The sequence below is a fragment of the Pleurodeles waltl genome, chromosome 4_2, assembly GCF_031143425.1.
Source record: "Pleurodeles waltl isolate 20211129_DDA chromosome 4_2, aPleWal1.hap1.20221129, whole genome shotgun sequence".
NCBI lineage: Eukaryota > Metazoa > Chordata > Amphibia > Caudata > Salamandridae > Pleurodeles > Pleurodeles waltl.
This window is the reverse complement of record NC_090443.1, coordinates 440,794,492-440,813,806: the sequence shown is the minus strand read 5'-3', so window position 1 is coordinate 440,813,806 and position 19,315 is coordinate 440,794,492. Positions and strand designations below refer to the sequence as shown.

The 19,315-nt window shown below is 46.9% G+C and overlaps 1 protein-coding gene across 4 annotated transcripts in view; it reads right to left on the bottom strand.

The window, feature by feature from the left end:
- Positions 1 to 19,315, bottom strand: part of LOC138292875 (cAMP-dependent protein kinase catalytic subunit alpha) — a 731,647-nt gene that overhangs the window by 134,314 nt on the left and 578,018 nt on the right. For all 4 annotated transcript variants that reach the window (XM_069231720.1, XM_069231721.1, XM_069231719.1 and 1 more), the window contains one exon: positions 11,678 to 11,804. In XM_069231720.1, the coding sequence (XP_069087821.1) occupies positions 11,678 to 11,804 (127 nt within the window). The remainder of the gene's footprint in view (positions 1 to 11,677; positions 11,805 to 19,315) is intronic.

Sequence of the window (19,315 nt, the reverse complement as noted above, 5' to 3'; positions counted from 1 at the left end):
TAATGGCTTTCCCGCCAACTGGTGGGTCAACTGAATGGCAGCAGAAATCCAGCGCGCTATAGTTTGCTTAGTAACTGCGCTACCGCGATTGACCTTTCCAAAGCTGATAAACAACTGTTCAGATTTACGGAAAGCACTTGTTCTTTCTATATAGAACTTTAAACAGCGCTTAATGTCTAACGAATGCAGAGCTCGTTCAGCTGCCGTTTGAGGATTTGGAAAATTTTTTCGTAGAACTACTGGTTCGTTTAAGTGAAAAGATGATGGAACTTTAGGTATAAACCTTGGATTCGTTCTCAAAATGACCACCTCTGGCTTGAATTGAAGGAAAGGTGGAGAAATTGTAAATGCCTGGATATCGCTGACTCTCCTTGCCGATGTCAAAGCTAAAAGAAGGGCCGTTTTAAAAGAAACAAACTTCAAATCCACTCTATGAATAGGCTCGAACGGATGTTTCATTAATTGGGAGAGCACAATGTTCAGATGCCATTGTGGTGCAGGACGATGAATTGGTGGATATTTTCTGAACAAACCTTTAAGAAATTGTTTTATTATTCTGGCGGACCATAGTGAAGGTGACTGAGAGGTCCATCGGTAACGAGATATGGCAGCCAAATGCACTTTAATCGATGAATGCGAAAGACCGGATTTAGCCAAATGTAGTAAGTATGGCAAGATTTGTTCAGGGGATGATGTTAGAGGATGGATGCTGGAAGCTGCGCACCACAAACAAAACCTCTTCCACTTGAATTTGTATGTGCGATTCGTAGACTGGGCTCTGGCACTCTCTGCACTCCGGAGGAATATTCAATCCATCAAATTCATAGAATTCAGGAGCCAGGCTGATAAACGAAGAGATGTCGGGTTGGGATGACGAACCTGACCCTGGCTCATTGTCAGCAGATCCGGAATTGCCTTCAGCCGAATGTGAGGTTGTTCCGATAGCAATAGAAGTTCTGTGAACCAGAACTGGCGTGGCCATCTCGGAGCGATTAGAAGAATCCTGCATCGCTCCCTCTTCATCTTTAGCAGAAGTCTCGGGATGAGTGGAAGCGGGGGAAAAGCGTATGCATAAATCCCTGACCATCTGATCAAAAACGCATTCCCCCTCGAACCCTTCTGCGGACGCCAGCTTGCGAAGTGTCGGCATTTCTTGTTGTCCTTGGTCGCGAATAGATCTAGGGTGGGCTTGCCCCAAAGGCGAAAGAGATTGTCGAGAACCGATTGATTGAGTTCCCACTCGTGGCAGCTGGTTCGATTCCTGCTCAAGGCATCTGCCCAGATGTTGGTGATCCCTGGGAGATGTTCTGCTCGGATGGTGATTCCCTGCTGAATCACCCAATGCCACAGCTTCTGCGCCTCCAGGGATAATGCTCGAGATCTTGTGCCTCCTTGCTTGTTGATATAGTGCATGACCGTGGTGTTGTCTGTCCTTATCAACACTGAAGAGTCTTTGATGTTCATGAGGAAGGATTTGAGTGCCAAAGACACCGCTCTGAGCTCTAATACATTTATGTGGAGAGTTGATTCTTGCATAGAACATTTTCCCATCACGGAAAGATCCTGTAAATGAGCACCCCATCCCTCCAGGGATGCGTCCGTTGTTACTATGTGCATGGTCCTGTCTTTCAGAAATGACAGCCCGTCTGAGACTAGGGGAGTTTCTTTCCACCACCTGAAAGCCTGTTTCGCTGCAGGGGTGATTTGTACTAGCTCGTCGAAAGAGCCTTCTGTCTGTTTCCATTGGTTGTCTAGTTGTTGCTGAAGAGTCCTCATGTGGAGGCGACAGTTCTTTATCAATGGAATGCAAGACGATAGTATCCCTAGAAAAGACTTGTAAGTCCGCACTGAAACGGACCTTTTTTTGCTGAGCCGAGCTGCTAAGTTTCAAAGTCTCTGTCTTCTGTCCTGTGAAGCAAAGGCTTTCGCTTGTAAGGTGTCCAAGATGGCTCCTAGAAACGTGATGTTCTGAGTGGGCTCTGTGTGAGATTTGGGGTAATTGACCGTCAAACCCAAAGCTCCGAAAAGGGAGAGACATGTTTCCGTGTCTCTGGCAGCCTTCGACGCTGTACGTGCCTTTATTAGCCAGTCGTCTAGGTAAGGGAACACCTGTACCCCTAATTGTCTGAGGTGGGCTGCCACTGGCGCCAAAACCTTGGTGAACACTCTTGGAGCCGACTTGAGGCCAAACGGAAGCACTCTGAACTGGTAGTGAATGCCTGCGACCCTGAACCGCAAGAATTTCCGGTGATTGGGATGAATTGGAATGTGAAAATATGCGTCCTGAAGATCTAGCGAGATCATAAAATCCCCTCGGTTGAGGAGGCTCAGAACGTCTTGAAGAGAGATCATGCGAAAAGATTGCTTCTTGAGGTATTTGTTGAGCGATCGAAGGTCGAGAATAGGTCTCCGTTTTTCTTCCTGATAAGGAAAAAACGGGAGTAAAAACCTATTCCCCTCTGGTTTCTTGGTACGATCTCTATTGCTCCCTTGCTCATTAAGATAGCAATCTGTTCCATAAGCTCGTTGAGATGGGCTGGCGGGGGGCCTCTTGGTGGTACTTGAGGAGGAGACTGGTTGAATTCTAGTGTATGTCCCCGATTGATAATATCCAAAACCCATCTGTCTGTTGTTATTCTGGACCATTGGTGTAGAAATCCGGAAATTGTGCCCCCTATACGAGTGTTGGTGCAGGGGCTGGGTGCAGGCACTTGATGAGGGTCACTGCTTTCTAGCCGTATCCTTGGCTCTGAAAGCAGACTTTCCTCTCGTTTGCTGTTTGAAGCGAGCTGATGTTTGCTGGCGAAAGGAATGCTATTGTTGCTGGCCATAAGTTGAGCGATATTGCCCTTGGTAAGAGGAGTACGGTCTATATTGTTGAAAACCTCCTCTGTGAAAAAGTACCTCTCCCTCTCGCTCCTCGAAAGGGTTGCCTTTTGTACTGAAGCGTTGCAAGTGACCTGGCTGTTTCAGTGTCTGACTTGATCGACTGCAATGCATCGTCGACATGTTTTCCAAATAAAAGTTCGCCATCATTTGGCATGTCTAGAACTTTCAACTGAACTTCCGGCCTAAAAGAGGTAGCCTTTAGCCACCCTTGGCGTCTTAGAACCGCAGCACCGGCCAATTGTCTGAAACCTGTAGAAGAAACATCAATGGCCGAGTCTATGATTTCGGCCGAAATCTTTTCTCCTTCTTGAAGAATTCTGCGTGCCTCTGCCCTACTGGATTCAGGTATCATGTCAATGAATTGTGACATGTCAGACCACATCTGACGATCGTATCTCCCCAGTATTGCTAGAGAATTGGCGGCTCTAACAGTGGTGGCAGCCATGGTTGAAATTTTTTTACCTATGGAGTCTAGACGTCGTCCTTCCTTGTCTGGAGGGGCAGTCAGAGAAGCTGACGGATTCCTGGATCTTCTCTGAGCTGCTTGGGAGATAACCGAATCCGGCTTAGGATGGCTGATTAGACATGCTGGGGAGTTGTCAGGTGCCTTATATTTCTTTTCTAGTCTGGGCAAGACAGCAGGAATGGAGGACGGAGTCTGCATGACCTTTAAGCCTTCTTCCCAGATGAAATCGACTATGGGAATGGCCCTTACCGATTTTCTAGTGTCCTCTTTAAAATCATAAAGAAAACAATCTGATTGTTTTGACGTAATCGGTAGCTGGAATCTTTTGGCAGCTCTCTCCATGACACTATGGAAACCCCCAATGTCCTGAGGAGGAGAGTCTACTGGCGGTGGTGTAGACGGAGATGGAGTCTGAATCTGATACTCATCCCATTCCGGTATTAAAGAGTCGGAGTCTTGTATCTCCCCTTCTTCCTGTTCCTCCTCGGATGACGGTGACTCAATAGTCTGAACCGATGGAGGTGCTGTGGTAGGGTCTGGTAATGTGGAAGGTCTAGCTGGAGTGGACACTGGTGTCTGCTGAGGCTGTACCGGTGTAGAAGAACCAGGCGGGGGAAACCTCGCATAGTAGTCCTGCATCATTTGCTGAAGGTTGTTAATCAATGATACCGGCATTTGTACTGTCTGTTCTGGTTGTTCGAAATGCCCTTGATCCTGTCGGTGGGAAAATTGCTGAAGATCCTCCTCTTCATCCTCCTCTTGGCATTTTATACGTAGTTCGGACGGACTACGCGCTACCGGAAAAAATCCGTCATCAGAGTACCCATCACCATCATCATCATCATCAGCAAAAAGATGCTGCGGAGGAACGGGTGTAACCTTGCTGGGCGATGTATGCGATGGTTGTAATACAGAGGACCTGACCTGTACAGGCAAAATCCTTTGCGGTAGGTAAGGAGATGTTCCAGGAAAATAAACCGTCGACGGAGCACTCGTCGACGGAGCAGGCGTCGACGGAGCAGGCGTCGATGGAGCAGGCGTCGACGGGGCCGTCGGTGTAGTTGGTGGTATCACTGTCGACGAAGGAGCCGTCGACGAAGTCAATGTCACTGCGTCACCCGTCAACGGGGTTGACAACGACGGAGTTTTCGCGATCCGGTGCGTCGATGGAATCTTCGTCGGCGAAACCGACGGCGACCTCCTGAATCTCTTCGTCGATGAATGTGTCGATGGTAAAGATTTTAGCTTCTTACCCGTCGACGGCTTCTTAATGATCTTCAAAGTGTGCGACGATGACGGACCATACTTGAGACTCACCGATGTTATCGTCGTAGACGACAGCGGAGATGAAGTCACTATCATCGGAGATGGAGGGGCTGTAAACGTAGCCGTCATCGTAGTCGTCGTCACAGGTAGAGCTATCGTCGACGGAGCGCTCGTCGACGGAGCGCTCGTCGACGGTGTCGTCGACGGTGTAGATTTTTTGGACGTCGACGGAGGCAGAGAACTGGAAGGCTTTTTAAGCTTCTTTGAAGAAGAAGCAGGTGTTGATGGTTCTGAGTGAACCCTGCCACTTGCTACCTTAGATGTTGAAGGTAGATCCCCGGTGTCCTTAAAAGCATGCAGCTTCTTGGCTGACTTAGTGCTTGCAGGGGATAGGCTCTCCACAGACCTCTTTCTTTTCTTTGAGGTCACTGCAGTGTCACTCTCTTCTTCAGAAAGAGCTTCTCTTGCCTTCTTTTTCTGGAGCCAAAGTAGGAGCCTGGCTTCTCTGTCCCTCAGAGTCTTATTAGGAAAGGTCCTGCAGATCTTACAGTCCTTGACCTTATGCTCTGGATGTAAGCAATAGATACATTCTTTGTGAGGGTCCTCACAGTGAAGTCTCAATTTGCCACAGGTCCCACAAGGTCTAAAAAGGCCTTTTCTTGTAGACATGATGGAAAAAAGTCTTGAAGAAAAAATGAAGTGAAAATTTCTAAGGATTTCTCTTGAAGAGATGGAAAACTGAGTAGAGCTCAGGGAGACTCCCTTACACACGACGTGCGGTAGAAAATCTGACAGACTGAGCCTCTGTGCTGAGGGTTCTAAGAGGGTGGTCACGCCTGATTGGTTGAAGTTTGGGCTCTTTCTAAAGAGGCTGATAGTTCTACAATTGAATGTGTTTTTTCCTATTGACTTCAAAGAAAAAAAAAAGAAAAAAAAAAAGAAAGAAAAGTTTTTCTCTATTTATTGCTTTCTATGTACCGTGGGACTCCCACTTCGACGACGGGGAATGATTCAAGCATGTGAATCTATGAAAGATACCCTAATACTGGAGAATGTGGGTTTCAGGAGATATGGCCTTGAGTCCTGCATCTTATCCGTAGGGCTGAGGGATGGAATCTGAGGGTGAACAACTAACGGTGTTTATAAGCCCAGCACAGGATGGTGAGGGACTGTAAGGCATGTGAATCTACGCCACTACAGGCTGCAAACTGATGTACACAGATAAAAATATTTACTAACTTTCTACTGGGCTACTCTAACAAACTGACTAAACTAAGGAATCCAAATGCCTCAGAGTTATCTTGGGGTTCCCTTATTGGGTGGTGGTGGCTGAGGTACTCAAGATTTAAAAAACATAATGGCACCTGCTGCAAGGGATATATAAATGATGACTGGGGCTGTGGCGTGGATGTTTGCGGGACACAGGTCCTATTTTTCTTTACAGATCTTTTTTTTGTGCGACATAAAACAATGGACACTCTCTGTCACAAACATCTTAGGAGGTTAGATGAAGGTGAGTTGCGGTGCTGAGGATGTGCCATTTGACAGTATACGTGGAATCTCCCTCCCACAAACGTGCAAGAATCTAGTGTGTAAGCGGACTAGTGTAAGATAGACAGGGAGTATAGTGATTGAAAGTGATTTTGGGGGTAAAGTTTGTAAAGTTTTGTGAATACACAATCTACTTGTTTGTTTGTACCAGTATGTATACAGTTTCTACCTACAGGTTCCTATGTTTTCATGGACTCCAGTTTATTCAGGGCTCAGTTAGATGTTAGCCTACCAGCTATTTCAGCCTATAATCTCAAACTATAGAGTCACATTAGCAATGATCCTGCTTAACACCCTTTGCCTAAATGTGGCACTGTTAGCATATATGCAAAGATGAGTACATAATATTTAACCTGGTTCATCATAATAATAAACGCAGGTATGAGTTCACAAAGCATAAAAAAATATACTGATTAAAAATAAATATTTAAATCATGTCTTATGTCACTCAAAAAAGGAGAGAATTGAAAAGCTGCTGTAGGAAGATGGCCTGGTGTGTGCTGAGCACCTATGGTGTTATCCCCTTATACCAGGTCCAGGTATCCCCTATTAAGGTGGTGTAAGCAGTGTCAACGAAGCCAGGGCTCTCTAGAGGTAGCTGTGGATGAGCTGCTAAGACTTATCTAGGAGACATGCAAAGTTTATGCAATACCACTATATTCACACAGCACTTACACACATGAAAGAACCACACAGTGTTAGGAAAAATAAAGATACTTTATTAGGGTAACACAAATACTAGAATACTGGATAAGCTGTTCCCCAACTGGAGATAAGTAAACAGCTATTATATACACATTAGCAATCAGTAAATAGCATAGAAAGCAATAAGCATTGGTAAAAGCAATACCAAATAGTGAGGGGCCTAGGGGAGGGTGAAACCATATACTAAAAAAGTGAAATGTGAAAGGGAGTCCCTCCACCGAAGGAAGTGGAATCAGTAGAAGGGAGCTGGAGGAACTAGGAACCCTATGACGTGAGTACCAGAGTGACTACTAGCGATCAGGAGAACAGAGTTAAGTACCTGGTTTTCCCCAAAACTAAAAGGAGGACTTTGGAAAAGGATAATGCAAGTCCCAACGAAGATTGGAAGAACCCAAAGGTGGATCCTCACAGAGGAGGACCTGCGAATGAAGGGGACCAAGTCCAGTTCGTGATGAAATGCCCTATTGTGGCAGGAGCAACTCCCCACCCTTCTGTGGGCGCGATACCAGGTCGACCGTGGATGAAGAAAGCCAACAGGACAGCAGCAGAAGAGGCAAAGTTCCAGAAGTGATGCAAGTGATGTCCTACGTTGGCAGTTGAGGTGCAGTAGATTAGTGGTGCCGGAAAACCACCAACAAGCATTGGCAAATGCAAGAGATGGAGAAGAAGGTTTGCAAGGCTGAAGAGGACCAGCAAGGTCCAGAGTACTCGACCCAAGGAGGGGAGTCCGGGGTGATCGTTACCAGCTGGGAAAGTCACAAGAATAGGAGGCAGCCCTCACAAGCAACCCACTGGCAGCAGGTACAGGAGTCGCAGTGAGGCCCACTCAGCACGCCTAAAGAGGAGTCCCACGTCGCTGGAACAGCAGGCAGGAGACTGTGCTTTTCAGGAAGGAGTGCTGGGGGCTGGGGCTACACGAAGCCCGAAGATCCCTTGGAGGAGTAACAAAGAAGCCTTGGTAGCTGCAAGAGTTGCGGTGCACAGTGGTATTGTCCTGCAAAGAGAGGCAAGGGCTTACTGTCTCCAGAGTTAGATAGCTGGAAGAAAGGACCAAGGGGACCATTCCAGACAATGACCTGTGATGCAGGATCCACACAGCTCCGGAGGAGAGAAGATTTACGCAGCCAGTCGTCGTCGCAGTTGTTGCCTGCAGATGCAGGGGAGTGACTCCTTCACTCCGAAGGAGATTCCTTCTTACGTCTCGTGCAGGCTGAAGACTCCCCGTCCTCATAGGATGCACAACTGGGGAAATTTTGCAGTCGCTGGAAGGAGCGGGTGAAACAATGTTTCAGAGCAGTCATCACTGCAATTGCAGCTTGTCGGTTCCTGGAGGGTCCAGTTGCAGTCCCAGTGGCCAGAAGATGAAGTAAACGATGCAGAGGAGTCCTACTGGAATCCTGCACGTCAAATCTGAGGACCCACCCAAGAGGGAAACCCTATATTGCCCATGAAGGGGGACTGGTCACTTAGAAGGGGGCTGTGGCTGTGATGTCACTTACATGACCTGGCCACTCAGATACTCCCAGGGGCCTCTGCCCACCTTGGATTCAAGATGGCAGAATCGAGTGGCCACCTGGAGGAGCTCTGGGCACCACTCCTAGGGTGGTGATGGACAGGGGAGTGATCACTTCCCTTTCTTTTGTCTAATTTCATGCCAGAGCAAGGACCAGAGGGCCCTGGACTGGTGCCAAACAGTTTATGCAAGGAGGGCACCAAATGTGCCCTTCAAAGAATACCAGTGGCTTGGGAAGGCTACCCCTCCCAAGCCATGTAACACCTATTGCCAAGGTAGAAGGTGTTACCTCCCTCTCCCAAAGGAAATCTTTTGTTCTGCCTTCCTCTGCGTGAGCTGGTAAGGCAGCAGGAGGGCAGAAACCTGTCTGGAGGGGTGGCAGCAGTGCGGGCTGCCCAGAAAATCCCAGAAGACTGGTAGGAGCAATGCTGGGGCTCCTATAAGGAGGCTCCAGAGTGCATGGAATCATACAACCAATACCGACAATAGTATTGTGGTATGATTCTGACATGTTTGATACCAAACATGCCCAGGTTCAGAGTTATCATTATGCAGGCGGACAAAGGTGTGCAGTACACGGGTAAAAGGGCTTCCCCGCAGTTAAGAAGTCAAGTGTAATGGAGCTGGAGTTCATAAGGGCACCTCTGCTCATGCAGTGGTGCCTTCACACACAGGCACCTGCACCCCACCCTCTGGGCTTGGAGAGCCCACCATAGGGGTGACTTACAGTGACCTGGTGTAGAGAACTGTAGTGAAAGGCTGCATGCACCTTTTCACGCAGGCTGCAATGGCAGACCAGCAGACACATTTTGCACAGGCTCCCTTGGGTGGCAAAATACATGCTGCAGCCCATGGGAACCCCTCGTACCCCAATACCCTGGGTACCTAAGTACCATATACAAGGGACTTACATGGGGGTACCAGTATGCAAATTGCGGGGTGTGCAAAGTCCTAAGCAAACAAATTTAGAGGGTGAGCACAGTAACTGTTGTCTGGCTAGCACACTGACAGCAGGCAAAAAGTGGGTGTAACCATGCCAGAAAGAGGGTACCTTCCTAGAGCTGCCCTCTTAAATCTGCAAACCATTTAATAATCATAAATTCCTGCTCCCACGCAGCCAATGAAGTTTAGCTGTACCAGCAAGAAAAACATCAGGATTCTCAGATGTAGTTGACTGTAAAGTGGTAGATCCTCACGTTCCTTGAGCAGCTGGGCTTAGGATATCTTGGCTACAAGCATGTTCCCTCAGCTCTAGCCAGTTAATAGGTCCTCTAGCTTCTTAATCACTTGATGGCATGCCGCTGTTTTACTGTAAATATAGTCTGGCTGGTTTAACCAGTTCTGTGTGTGGGATGTCCGGGAGCCGTCTGATGCTACAGTGCACATGTGCATACGATGGCTCAAGGCACTAGGGATTATTTTGTCGGGGGGGAGGGGAGGGGGTGCGCTGCCCAGAATGGGCCCTCAGTGCCCCCCCCCCCCACACACCAAAAAATCCAGCACAGTCTTTCTAAACCCCCCTTCCCGACCCAGCGGGATCATATGGAGATAATAGGTCCCACTAGGCACGAGGGATTTTTTTGGTAGTGTAGGGGCTGCCCCAACACACACCCAACATAAACGGCACCGTTTTTCTTCCCTCCCAGGGTGGGCAGAAAGCCCACTAGACACCAGGGAAGCATTCTGATTTGTAAAATATATGTGTGGGGGCTGCCCACCACCAGGGGCATAGTTATGCCCTCTCCACCAACTGAATGGGACAACTGTCCTTCAGTTCCATCCCCCACTCACCTCCGCAGACTGGAACATCTCATCTTAATGGCAAGCAAGAGGACATTTGACTTTTGAGTTTTGATTACATCTGGGCCAAGAAAGCTTGGCTAACTCCCAATATTGTTCTACTTGCAATGGTGAGCGACTGCATTTTTTGGACTTGAGTACGTTGTCATCTGGAAAAACCTACCAGACCCAAACACTTCTGAAAACAAATGTCTGGGGTAGTCCAGGGTGGTGTGCTTCACACACACACACACACCCACACACCATTTTCTTAAGCACAATGCCCTGCAAACCTCCAACTTTGCCTGAAATCACACATTTTCCCTACATTTCTGTGACAGAAATTTCCCAAATCCGCAGGAATCTACAACATTCCTATCACCCAGCATTACCCCATCTATACTGATAAAGACTCTGCACCACTTAAGTGAGTGCCCAAAGCAGAGTCAGTCTAGAAACATATGAAAAAACTGCCCTCTCTGATCCGCTTTGGTTCCTTCTCAATTTCTACACATTTTTGGCCCTTTCGTGTGACAGGCACTTGGCCCATCTGCACAAGTGAGGTTTCATTTTTATAAAGAGACTGAGGGGAACGCCGAGTAGGAGGAAATTTGTGGCTCCCCTTAGATTGTAGAACTTCCCATCACAGAAATATGAGGTCACTGTGTTTTTTTAGACAAATACTGAGATTTGAAAGTGAATCTGGGAAAAACAGCCTGGTGAAAGTCACACAAGTCACCCCATTCTGGATTCCCCAGAGTATCTGGTTTTCAGAAATAGAATAGGTTTGCTAGGTTTCCCTAGGTGCCAGCTGAGATAATGCCCAAAACCACAGCTACCCGCTTTGCAAAAAATGGGTCAGTTTTGCGTTGAAACATATGATGTATACATATTGCATTTTGGGCTGTTTCCTGTTGTGGGCACGAAACCTACCCACACAAGTGAGGTACCATTTTTTATCAGAGAATTAGGGGAACACATAATTATAGAATAAATGTAATTATCAATTGTATTTCTATGCACTTGTGCCTTCTAATTGTAAGACAGTTTATAAGAAAGAAGTAATTTTGAAAAATACCCTTAATTCACATGCTAGTATGGATAACCCCAAATTCGGAGGTGTGCAAGTAACCACTGCTTTTAAACTCCATATCTTGTGCCCATTTTGGAAATACATAGTTTTCCTTGATGCCTATTTTTCGCTCTTGATATTTTACAAAAATGAATTACTGTATATCAGGTACACAATGAAAAACTATTGCAAGGTACAGCTTGGGTACTAGCTCTGGGTACATAGGATTCTTGGTGAAAGTACAAGCCCTACATATCCCAGAAACCAGAAGGGTCCAGCGGACGTAATGTTATATTGCATCTGAAAGTCTGCCATAGTTAGAAGCAGTTACAGATTAAAAAGGGGGAGGGAGGGAATGGGGGTGCTTAACGGCAAAAGGGTTAAGGGTGGGCTCACATGATTGGCACAGCCATGCAATCTCAACTGTTTGCTTTACCTGGATGTACCCTTGCTGGTCTATGAGCAGATTCTCTGGCTTCAGGTCCCGGTATATGAGGTCCAGGGAGTGCAGGTACTCAAAGGTTAGGACGATCTGTGCCCCATAGAATCGTGCATGAGGCTCACTGGAAAGAAACAAAGTCACAAATTTGAAAACAACATACTTGTGTGAGGGAACAATAATACCATGCAGCAAATACAGCTAACAGCTACTTATGTCACTTCGCCAAACGCGAATTACAGATCAAAATGAACTCCATCCATGAAACTCACCCTCACAAAATTTAGCTGGCAAACAAGCACTTTAGTTAGTACTAAGATGACCTTATGTGCAGTGTTTTTAGTCAAATATTTGGGAGCTAGCTGGAGTAGTAGATAAACATTCAAAATGTGAATCCATCTTTTATCCAGGTGGAGATTCACCACCTCACAATGGGCTTGAGAGAAATGCACTGGACACAGATGCAGTTAAATAGAGCACGGCCCTGAGCAAGAAATGGATTCCAGTCAGGGAAACCATTTGGGCACCAGCATAAAAGTAAATGTTATCTGCCAGTGGTGTAAGTTCTCTATCATGAATATCTCCATTAAATTTATAAATTATAAAAAATCTCAGTGTATGAGTGGCTAGGATGCACCATGCCCATGCAGCACACCATGTTGTTCACAACTTACCACGGTGGGCAGCCAACCACTGCTGCTTAATTTCCAAACTCCACTGCATAAAGCTTTTGGTTGTTCACACCTATGGGTTGGCCACACCTTGCACAGGCGGCCAACCCAACTCCGCACAGCCTTCTGCTGTGCACAATGGAGGTTTGTTGCATGGCTGGCATGAAACCAAGCCCTGCAACCAGTTCAGAGTGGGCGAACAGCCACCACCAAATTACACCTGTTATGCACATCTTTTGTTGTGCGTAACAGCTTGCTTTTCCTATATATATATATATTTTTATTTGAAACATATTTTACCACTTTTAATTCACAATTTCCATGACGTTTAGTTACACCATAAAATGTTGCCTTTTTAACTGCTATTTTAAGACTGTAAAGCTATTATATATATTATTTTTATGTTGCCTTTCGCCACACCTCTGGGTGCCTACTAGAACTCTCCTGGGGGTGGTCAAATCTCATGGTGCCCCCCATGGCTGCGGAATTTAGTTTCCCATATTGCAAAAATTGCTTTTTTTTGTTTACAATTCTGATTTTCAAGATAGCGAAAACATTTCTACAGAGTCCATATCTATATTCAAACGAGAGGGGCAGAAGCTCAGGAAAGAGCTGAAGGTAGCCGAACTTTTTTTTTCCCTCACCTAACTATACCTACACGGTGTTGATTGAACCTGACCATATATATATTACAGAGACGTTATAGTTAGGAAACAACATTAAAAAAAATGTAGATACTTTTAGTTAAGCTCAAATTTCACTCGCACAAAACCAGTGAAATTCAGCAGTTACGGTTACCTGAGCTAACTTACACCCCTGCAATGCACAGCTTATGACCTTACACATTACATCACTCATGACATGGTCAATCACATCAGTGATGGCATCTCAAAAGACATTAATGATGACATCATCCAGTGTGTGTTAGGGTTTTGTAAACGCTTTTGAGTGTTAAGCTACTATACCAAGGTACTACAAAGTATACTTTCTGTACCATTAATGAGAGCAGGGGTGGCTCCTCCACTATGGTGGAGGAACATCACTCCTCCCTCCCCAGGCACTGCGTTGCTGGGTTGGAGACAGCAGTCAGACTTCCACACTGACTCGGAGTGCCCTGGCTGGGCGCTCCAGCCGCATGAAAGCCGTGTCAGGATTGGACACAGGGCAGGGTGGGAGTATGTGCATGCAGTCCACTCGAGGAACGGCGAGGCGCTAAAGTAAAGTTTTCTTTTTTATTATTCTTGTATATTTTTTCGTCATGCCCCCGCCCCTTTTTCCTCCCACGAGCTGCCACTGAATGAGAGAGAACATTTTTAACAGATATTATTTGAGTGGCTAGGTGATTGGGTGTCTATATGGGTGTGTGAGTTGATGTGTGATTGCCTGTATTAGTGTATAAACAGGTATGTGAGTAGTTATGTGGTTGAGTGAGTGGCCGTGTGACTGCCTATATTGGTGAGTGAGTGGGTGGTGGATGGTTGTGTCTGTGGGTGGGAGTGAGTGGGTGTTTGAGTGGCTCTATGGATGAGTGAATGGTTGAGGGAGTACTTATATCAGTATGTGAGTGGTTCTGTGGGTGTATAAGAGGTTGTGTACCAGTGTGAGTGCCTCTGTGGATGATCTCATCGGTGCTGTCATTTGAGATGTCATCAGTGTAGCAAAGTACCCTCTTTCTGGTTACCCCCACTTTTTGCCTGTTGCCAGTATGTTTTGACTATGTTCACTGGGATCCGGCAAACCAGCACCCCAGCCCAGTGACTATGCTCCCTCCCTGTAAATGTGGTTGCTTGGACCAAACACAACCCACATTTGGCATACTGGTGCCCCCATATAAGTCCCTAGTATATGGCACCCAGGGCATTGGGGCACCGGCAGTCCCCCATGGGCTGCCACCCATTTGGGGGGGGGTGCATTAAAAGTGTATCTGCAGGCCTGCCATTGCATCCTGCGTGAAAGGGTGCTTGCACCCTTTTCACTATAGGTCACTGCACAAGGTCACAGTATGTCACCCCTATTGTAGCCCCTCTTAGCTCAGAGGACAGGGTGCAGGCATCTATATTTGAGGGCACCCCTCCACGAGCAAAGGTGCCCCCACAAACTCCTGCTCCATTTTCATGGACGTCGTGAGTGCAGGGATGCCATTTTACGCGTGTACTTTACAAAGGTCAGCTGCATAATGGTAACTCCAAACCTAGGTATTTTTGACATCAAACATGTCAGAATCATAGCCCAATACTGTTGCAAGTCTTGGAAGTATGATTCCATGCACTCGGGAAGGGGGTGGGGTTCCTTAAAGGACCCCCAGCATTGCTCCTACCAGCTTTCTAGGTTTTGATAGGGCAGCCCAAGCTGCTGCCACCCCTCAGACAGGTTTCTGCTCTCCTGCTGCTTGATCAGCTCAAGCCCAGGAAAGCAGAACAAAGGATTTCCTTTGGGAGAGGGGGGTAACACCCTGTCCCTTTCAAAATACGTGTTACACTGGCTTGGGAGGGGTGCCTTCCCCAACCCACTGGCACACTTGAAGGGCACATATGGTGCCCTCCTTGCATAAACCAGTCTGCACCGGTTCAGGGACCTCCAGTCCCTGCTCTGGTGTGAAATTGGACAAGGGAAAGGGGAGAGGCCACCCCCCCTGTCCATCACCACCCCAGGAGTGGTGCCCAGAGCTCCTTCAGGGGGTCCCTTGATTCTGCCATGTTGAAACCAAGGTGGGCAGAGGCCTCCAAGAGCATCTGAGTGGCTGGGTCAGGCAGGTGACGTCAGAGCCCCCTCCTGATAAGTGATCACCTAGCTAGGTGACCAATCCCCCTTCCAGGGCTATTTAGGGTCTCCCTCTTAAGTGGGTCCTCAGATTCGGCTTGCAAGATTCCAGCAGGACTCCTCTGCAACCTTTAATTCGACTTCTGACCACTGGAACTGCGACTGCACCCTCCAGGAACTGACAATCTGGATCCACGACAAAGACTCTTGCAACATTTGCCTGGCAGTGCATCCTCTGAATGCAGCAAGTCTTCAGTCTGCACAAGAAGGAAGAAGAAATATCGCTTGGAGTGAAGGAGTCCCTCCCCTGCATCTGCAGGCACCAACTGCTACGACGACCGGCTGCATGGAACTCCTCTCATTCTAAGCTGCGTGGATCCTACATCACAGGTGGTGGTCTGGGGTGGCCCCCTTGGTCCTCTCTGCCAGCTGTCCTACATTGGTAAAGGTAAGCCCTTGCCTTCCCACACAGGACAGTATTCCCATGCATCACGTCTCTTGCAGGTCTCCATGCTTGTTGGCATCTCCTTCAAGGGATCTTCAGGCTCCATTTAGCCCCTGCCTCCAGCACTCTTCTCTGTGACGCACAGCCCTCTGTTTGCTTCTCCTGCGGTGTGCGACCCTTCTTCAGTTGTGCTGCATGGGCTCCTCTGGGACTCTTCCAATGGGTCACCTGTGGGGGCTACCTTTTCTTCTGTGGGCTCTCCCACCATGGATTGAGTCCTCCTGGACCTTCCTGGTCCCCGGAATCTCCACTTCTCGTCTATCTCGACTCTTGCCTTTGCCAAGGCTTGTTGGTGGCTTTTCTACACCACAGACTGCAATCTTCCATCCGGCGTGGGACATCAACTTCATCCTCCAGGAACTCTTCACTGGCTCCAGGACTGAATTGCTGACTGTATTCGTCCTACAGTCGACCAACTCCTGCAACCACAGAAGGGTGGGTAGTGGCTCCTGCCACCACCGGACACTTCTACAACTTCTGGACTTGGTCCAATTCTTTTTCGGATCTTCCTCTCCCAGGAATCCACCACTGGTTTCTTGCAGTCTTGTTTGGGTGTTGCATTATCTTCATTTTCAGTCCTTTCTGTAGTTTGGAGAAAATACAGTAACTTACTAACTTCTAACAGGTCGCAGGTTAGGGGTGGGACTCTATAGTACTTACCTTTTGGGTTTCCTAGTTCCTACAGCTCCCCTCTACAGATTCCACTTACCTGTGTGGGGGTCCTGCATTCGCATTCCATTTTTTAGTATATGGCTTGGGCTCCCCCTAGGATCACTATGTCTATTGTTTTGCATTGTTTTCTATTGCTATTTATGCTTATTTCTGATTACTAGTGTACATACTTAGTGTGTCTACTTACCTCGTGTTGGGGTAATTGCCTATCTAGTGTTTTTGGTAATTGTGTCACTAAAATAAAGTACCTTTATTTTTGTAACACTGGGTGTTTTCTTTCATGTGTGCAAGTGCTGTGTGACTACAGTGGTATTGCATGAGCTTTGCATGTCTCCTAGATAAACCCTGGCTGCCACCCACAGCTACCACTAAAGAGCCTGGCTTCTAGACACTGCCTACACTTCATTGATAGAGGAACCCTGGACCTGGTATAAGGTGTAAGTACCATAGGTACCCACCACACACCAGGCCAGCTTCCTACAATCAGTGATGTCATCCGTGAAGTCACAAACCCTGTCATGAGTGATGTAATATGTGAGGTCATAAGCAGTGCACTGTGGGGGCATAGGTTACAGTTAGCTCAGGTAAGTATAACTGTTGAATTTCACTGGTTTTGTACGAGTATGTGAGCTTACCTATAATGTGCCTGTAACTTTTGTTTTTTTAACTAAATTTGTACGTTTTTTTTATTCTATTTTCTAATTGTAACCTCTAACCTTTGACAGTGAGTGAGTGGATAAGTGTTTCAGTAGGCCTGTAAGTGCTTTTGAGAATGTCTGAGTAAGTCTGTGAGTGGATTCGTCAGTCTCTGAGTGGGTCTGTAAGGGGGTGTATGAATTTCTGAGTGGGTGTGTGAGCCTGAGGGGGTCTGTGGGTGGGTGCATGAATGTCGGAGGGACTGTGAGTCCGAGTTGGTTTGTGTTTGAGTACATGACTCTCTGAGTGGGTCTGTGAGCTGGTGCACGAGTGTCTGAGTGAGTGTCTTTGTAGGTGTGTTATAGCTGCCAAAGTGACTAGGCACCTGCCTGTTTAACCAACTAGAGTCCCCAGTTTTACACAAAATGTCTATCCAACTGAAGTACTTTCTACTGGTTAGTTAGTAAGTGCTCCCTAGTTGGGTAAATGTCCAGTGTGTACTCTACACTGCAGCTGCATAATGGACCATGAAGAAATGTCTTCAGTGACCCTGTATAAGTTTGGCAATGTGATTGTTCCTCATGCGTCTTTCTCCAGAATTCTGTGATAACATGAATCCTCCTAAAGAGGCCAATGTGACTACGAAGACGTAAATCTCAAACAAACGAGGGTCCTTTCTCTTAGCCATATGACGTAAGGGCTTCTATGTTTGGTGGGATATCATCATATTCCTCGGCATCAGGAATGCGTCACCAAAATCGTGAGGAAAGATCTGGAGACCCAGATATCGGAAGGTGACTGGGACCAAATACTAGAAAGGGTACTGAAGATTTCCAGAAACGCTAGGTTTCGGCTCATACAATTTTATATTTTACACAGAGCTTATCTTACTCCGCAGAGACTGCGGGACAATCTCCGGATCCTAGATGCAAAATGTCTCCGATGCGGGACAGAGGCGCCAGACTTCATACATATGCTTTGGTCCTGCCCTCTGCTGAAGGCATATTGGAACACAGTGATGAGGGAAAGGGCGGATATCATAGAACGTGATGTTGCTTGTATAGCTGCCCAGTGTTTACTACATTGGTTCTCTCACACCCCCAAGAACCGAGCAACTAGTAGGTTTCAGGATCTCACATTCATACTAGCTAAAAGGGAGTTGAAGAACTGGAAAAGCTTAGATGGCCCTTACCTTCCCAACTGGAGGAGAGAATTAAAGAAATGGTCTGAAAGCGAAAGACTAGTCCTGCACATAGTGCTCGGGAAGGGTAGAGGTACTCCTGAGTTGAAGGAGGCCTGGGATCAGCTTATTATCAAGCTGCAGGCTGAGACGTCGCGCCCCTGCACAGAAGGAGTAGAGCCTGCTTCTGTATCCACTGTTCGACGGGATACATCACACAATAGTTCACCAGATGGCTAATGCTTGGGAATAGGAAGCATGGCTGAACTCTACAACCTGAGGACACAGCGAGGTATATAGGGGCAGCATGGGGGGGAAGGACAATGATTAACATTAACACTGGGTAGCACGGGGCGGTGGGGACACAGGGAGGAGTTAAGAAGTTTATGCGTTATAGTATAGTAACACTCAATAGAGGTACCATATCATACACTTGATTTCCTTAGACACCTGCACCGGACAGTCAGAGTAGAGGATAGGGGTACAGCATCTGAGAAAGCTGGGCCGCTCTCCGCCAGTATGTTAACACTGCGACAAGTATGGTATACGATAATTGCCTAATGTACGATATTCATTTCACTGTGTGCTGTTAAGAATGTGGACACTTCTACATTCCATGTTCTTTTATGATTGTAATAAAAAATGATTACAATTTGTTTAAAAAAAAAAAAAAAAAAAAAAAAAAAAATCGGGAGGAAACACACTGGGGGGCCCTTTGGTAAGCTGTCCATCATCCTGGCAAAACGGGGGAAGACTTTTGCATACTACTAAGGTGGACAGGCCATGCCGAAGCGCACAGAGCTTCCAGGTGATTTGCACATCTGTTTACTCATAGCAATTTAAAGGGAGAACTATGGACTCTGCTCTCACCAGGAGAGAACAAGAAAAACCCACTCATCACTGTCACATACAGATTGCGCTCCAATAGATGAAAGATGCATTCACTTCCACAAAGCATTTCAGATCATTTTATAGAGTCGCCAGGTAATCACGCCTTCGTCCCAAGCTCAGGATTTAGGATCATTTATCCTTTCCAGAAGTGGAGCTTCAAACTGGGGCACTTGCTTCATTTAAATTTGTAAGTGCTTCCTGTTGAGGTTAAATTACAGTGAAATGAGCATCATGGCTGCTTATCTAGCAAGAGTCCAAAGTTTTGCACAAGATGTCTACCCAACTGGAGTACTTTGTACTGGTTAGTTGGTGTTACCTTG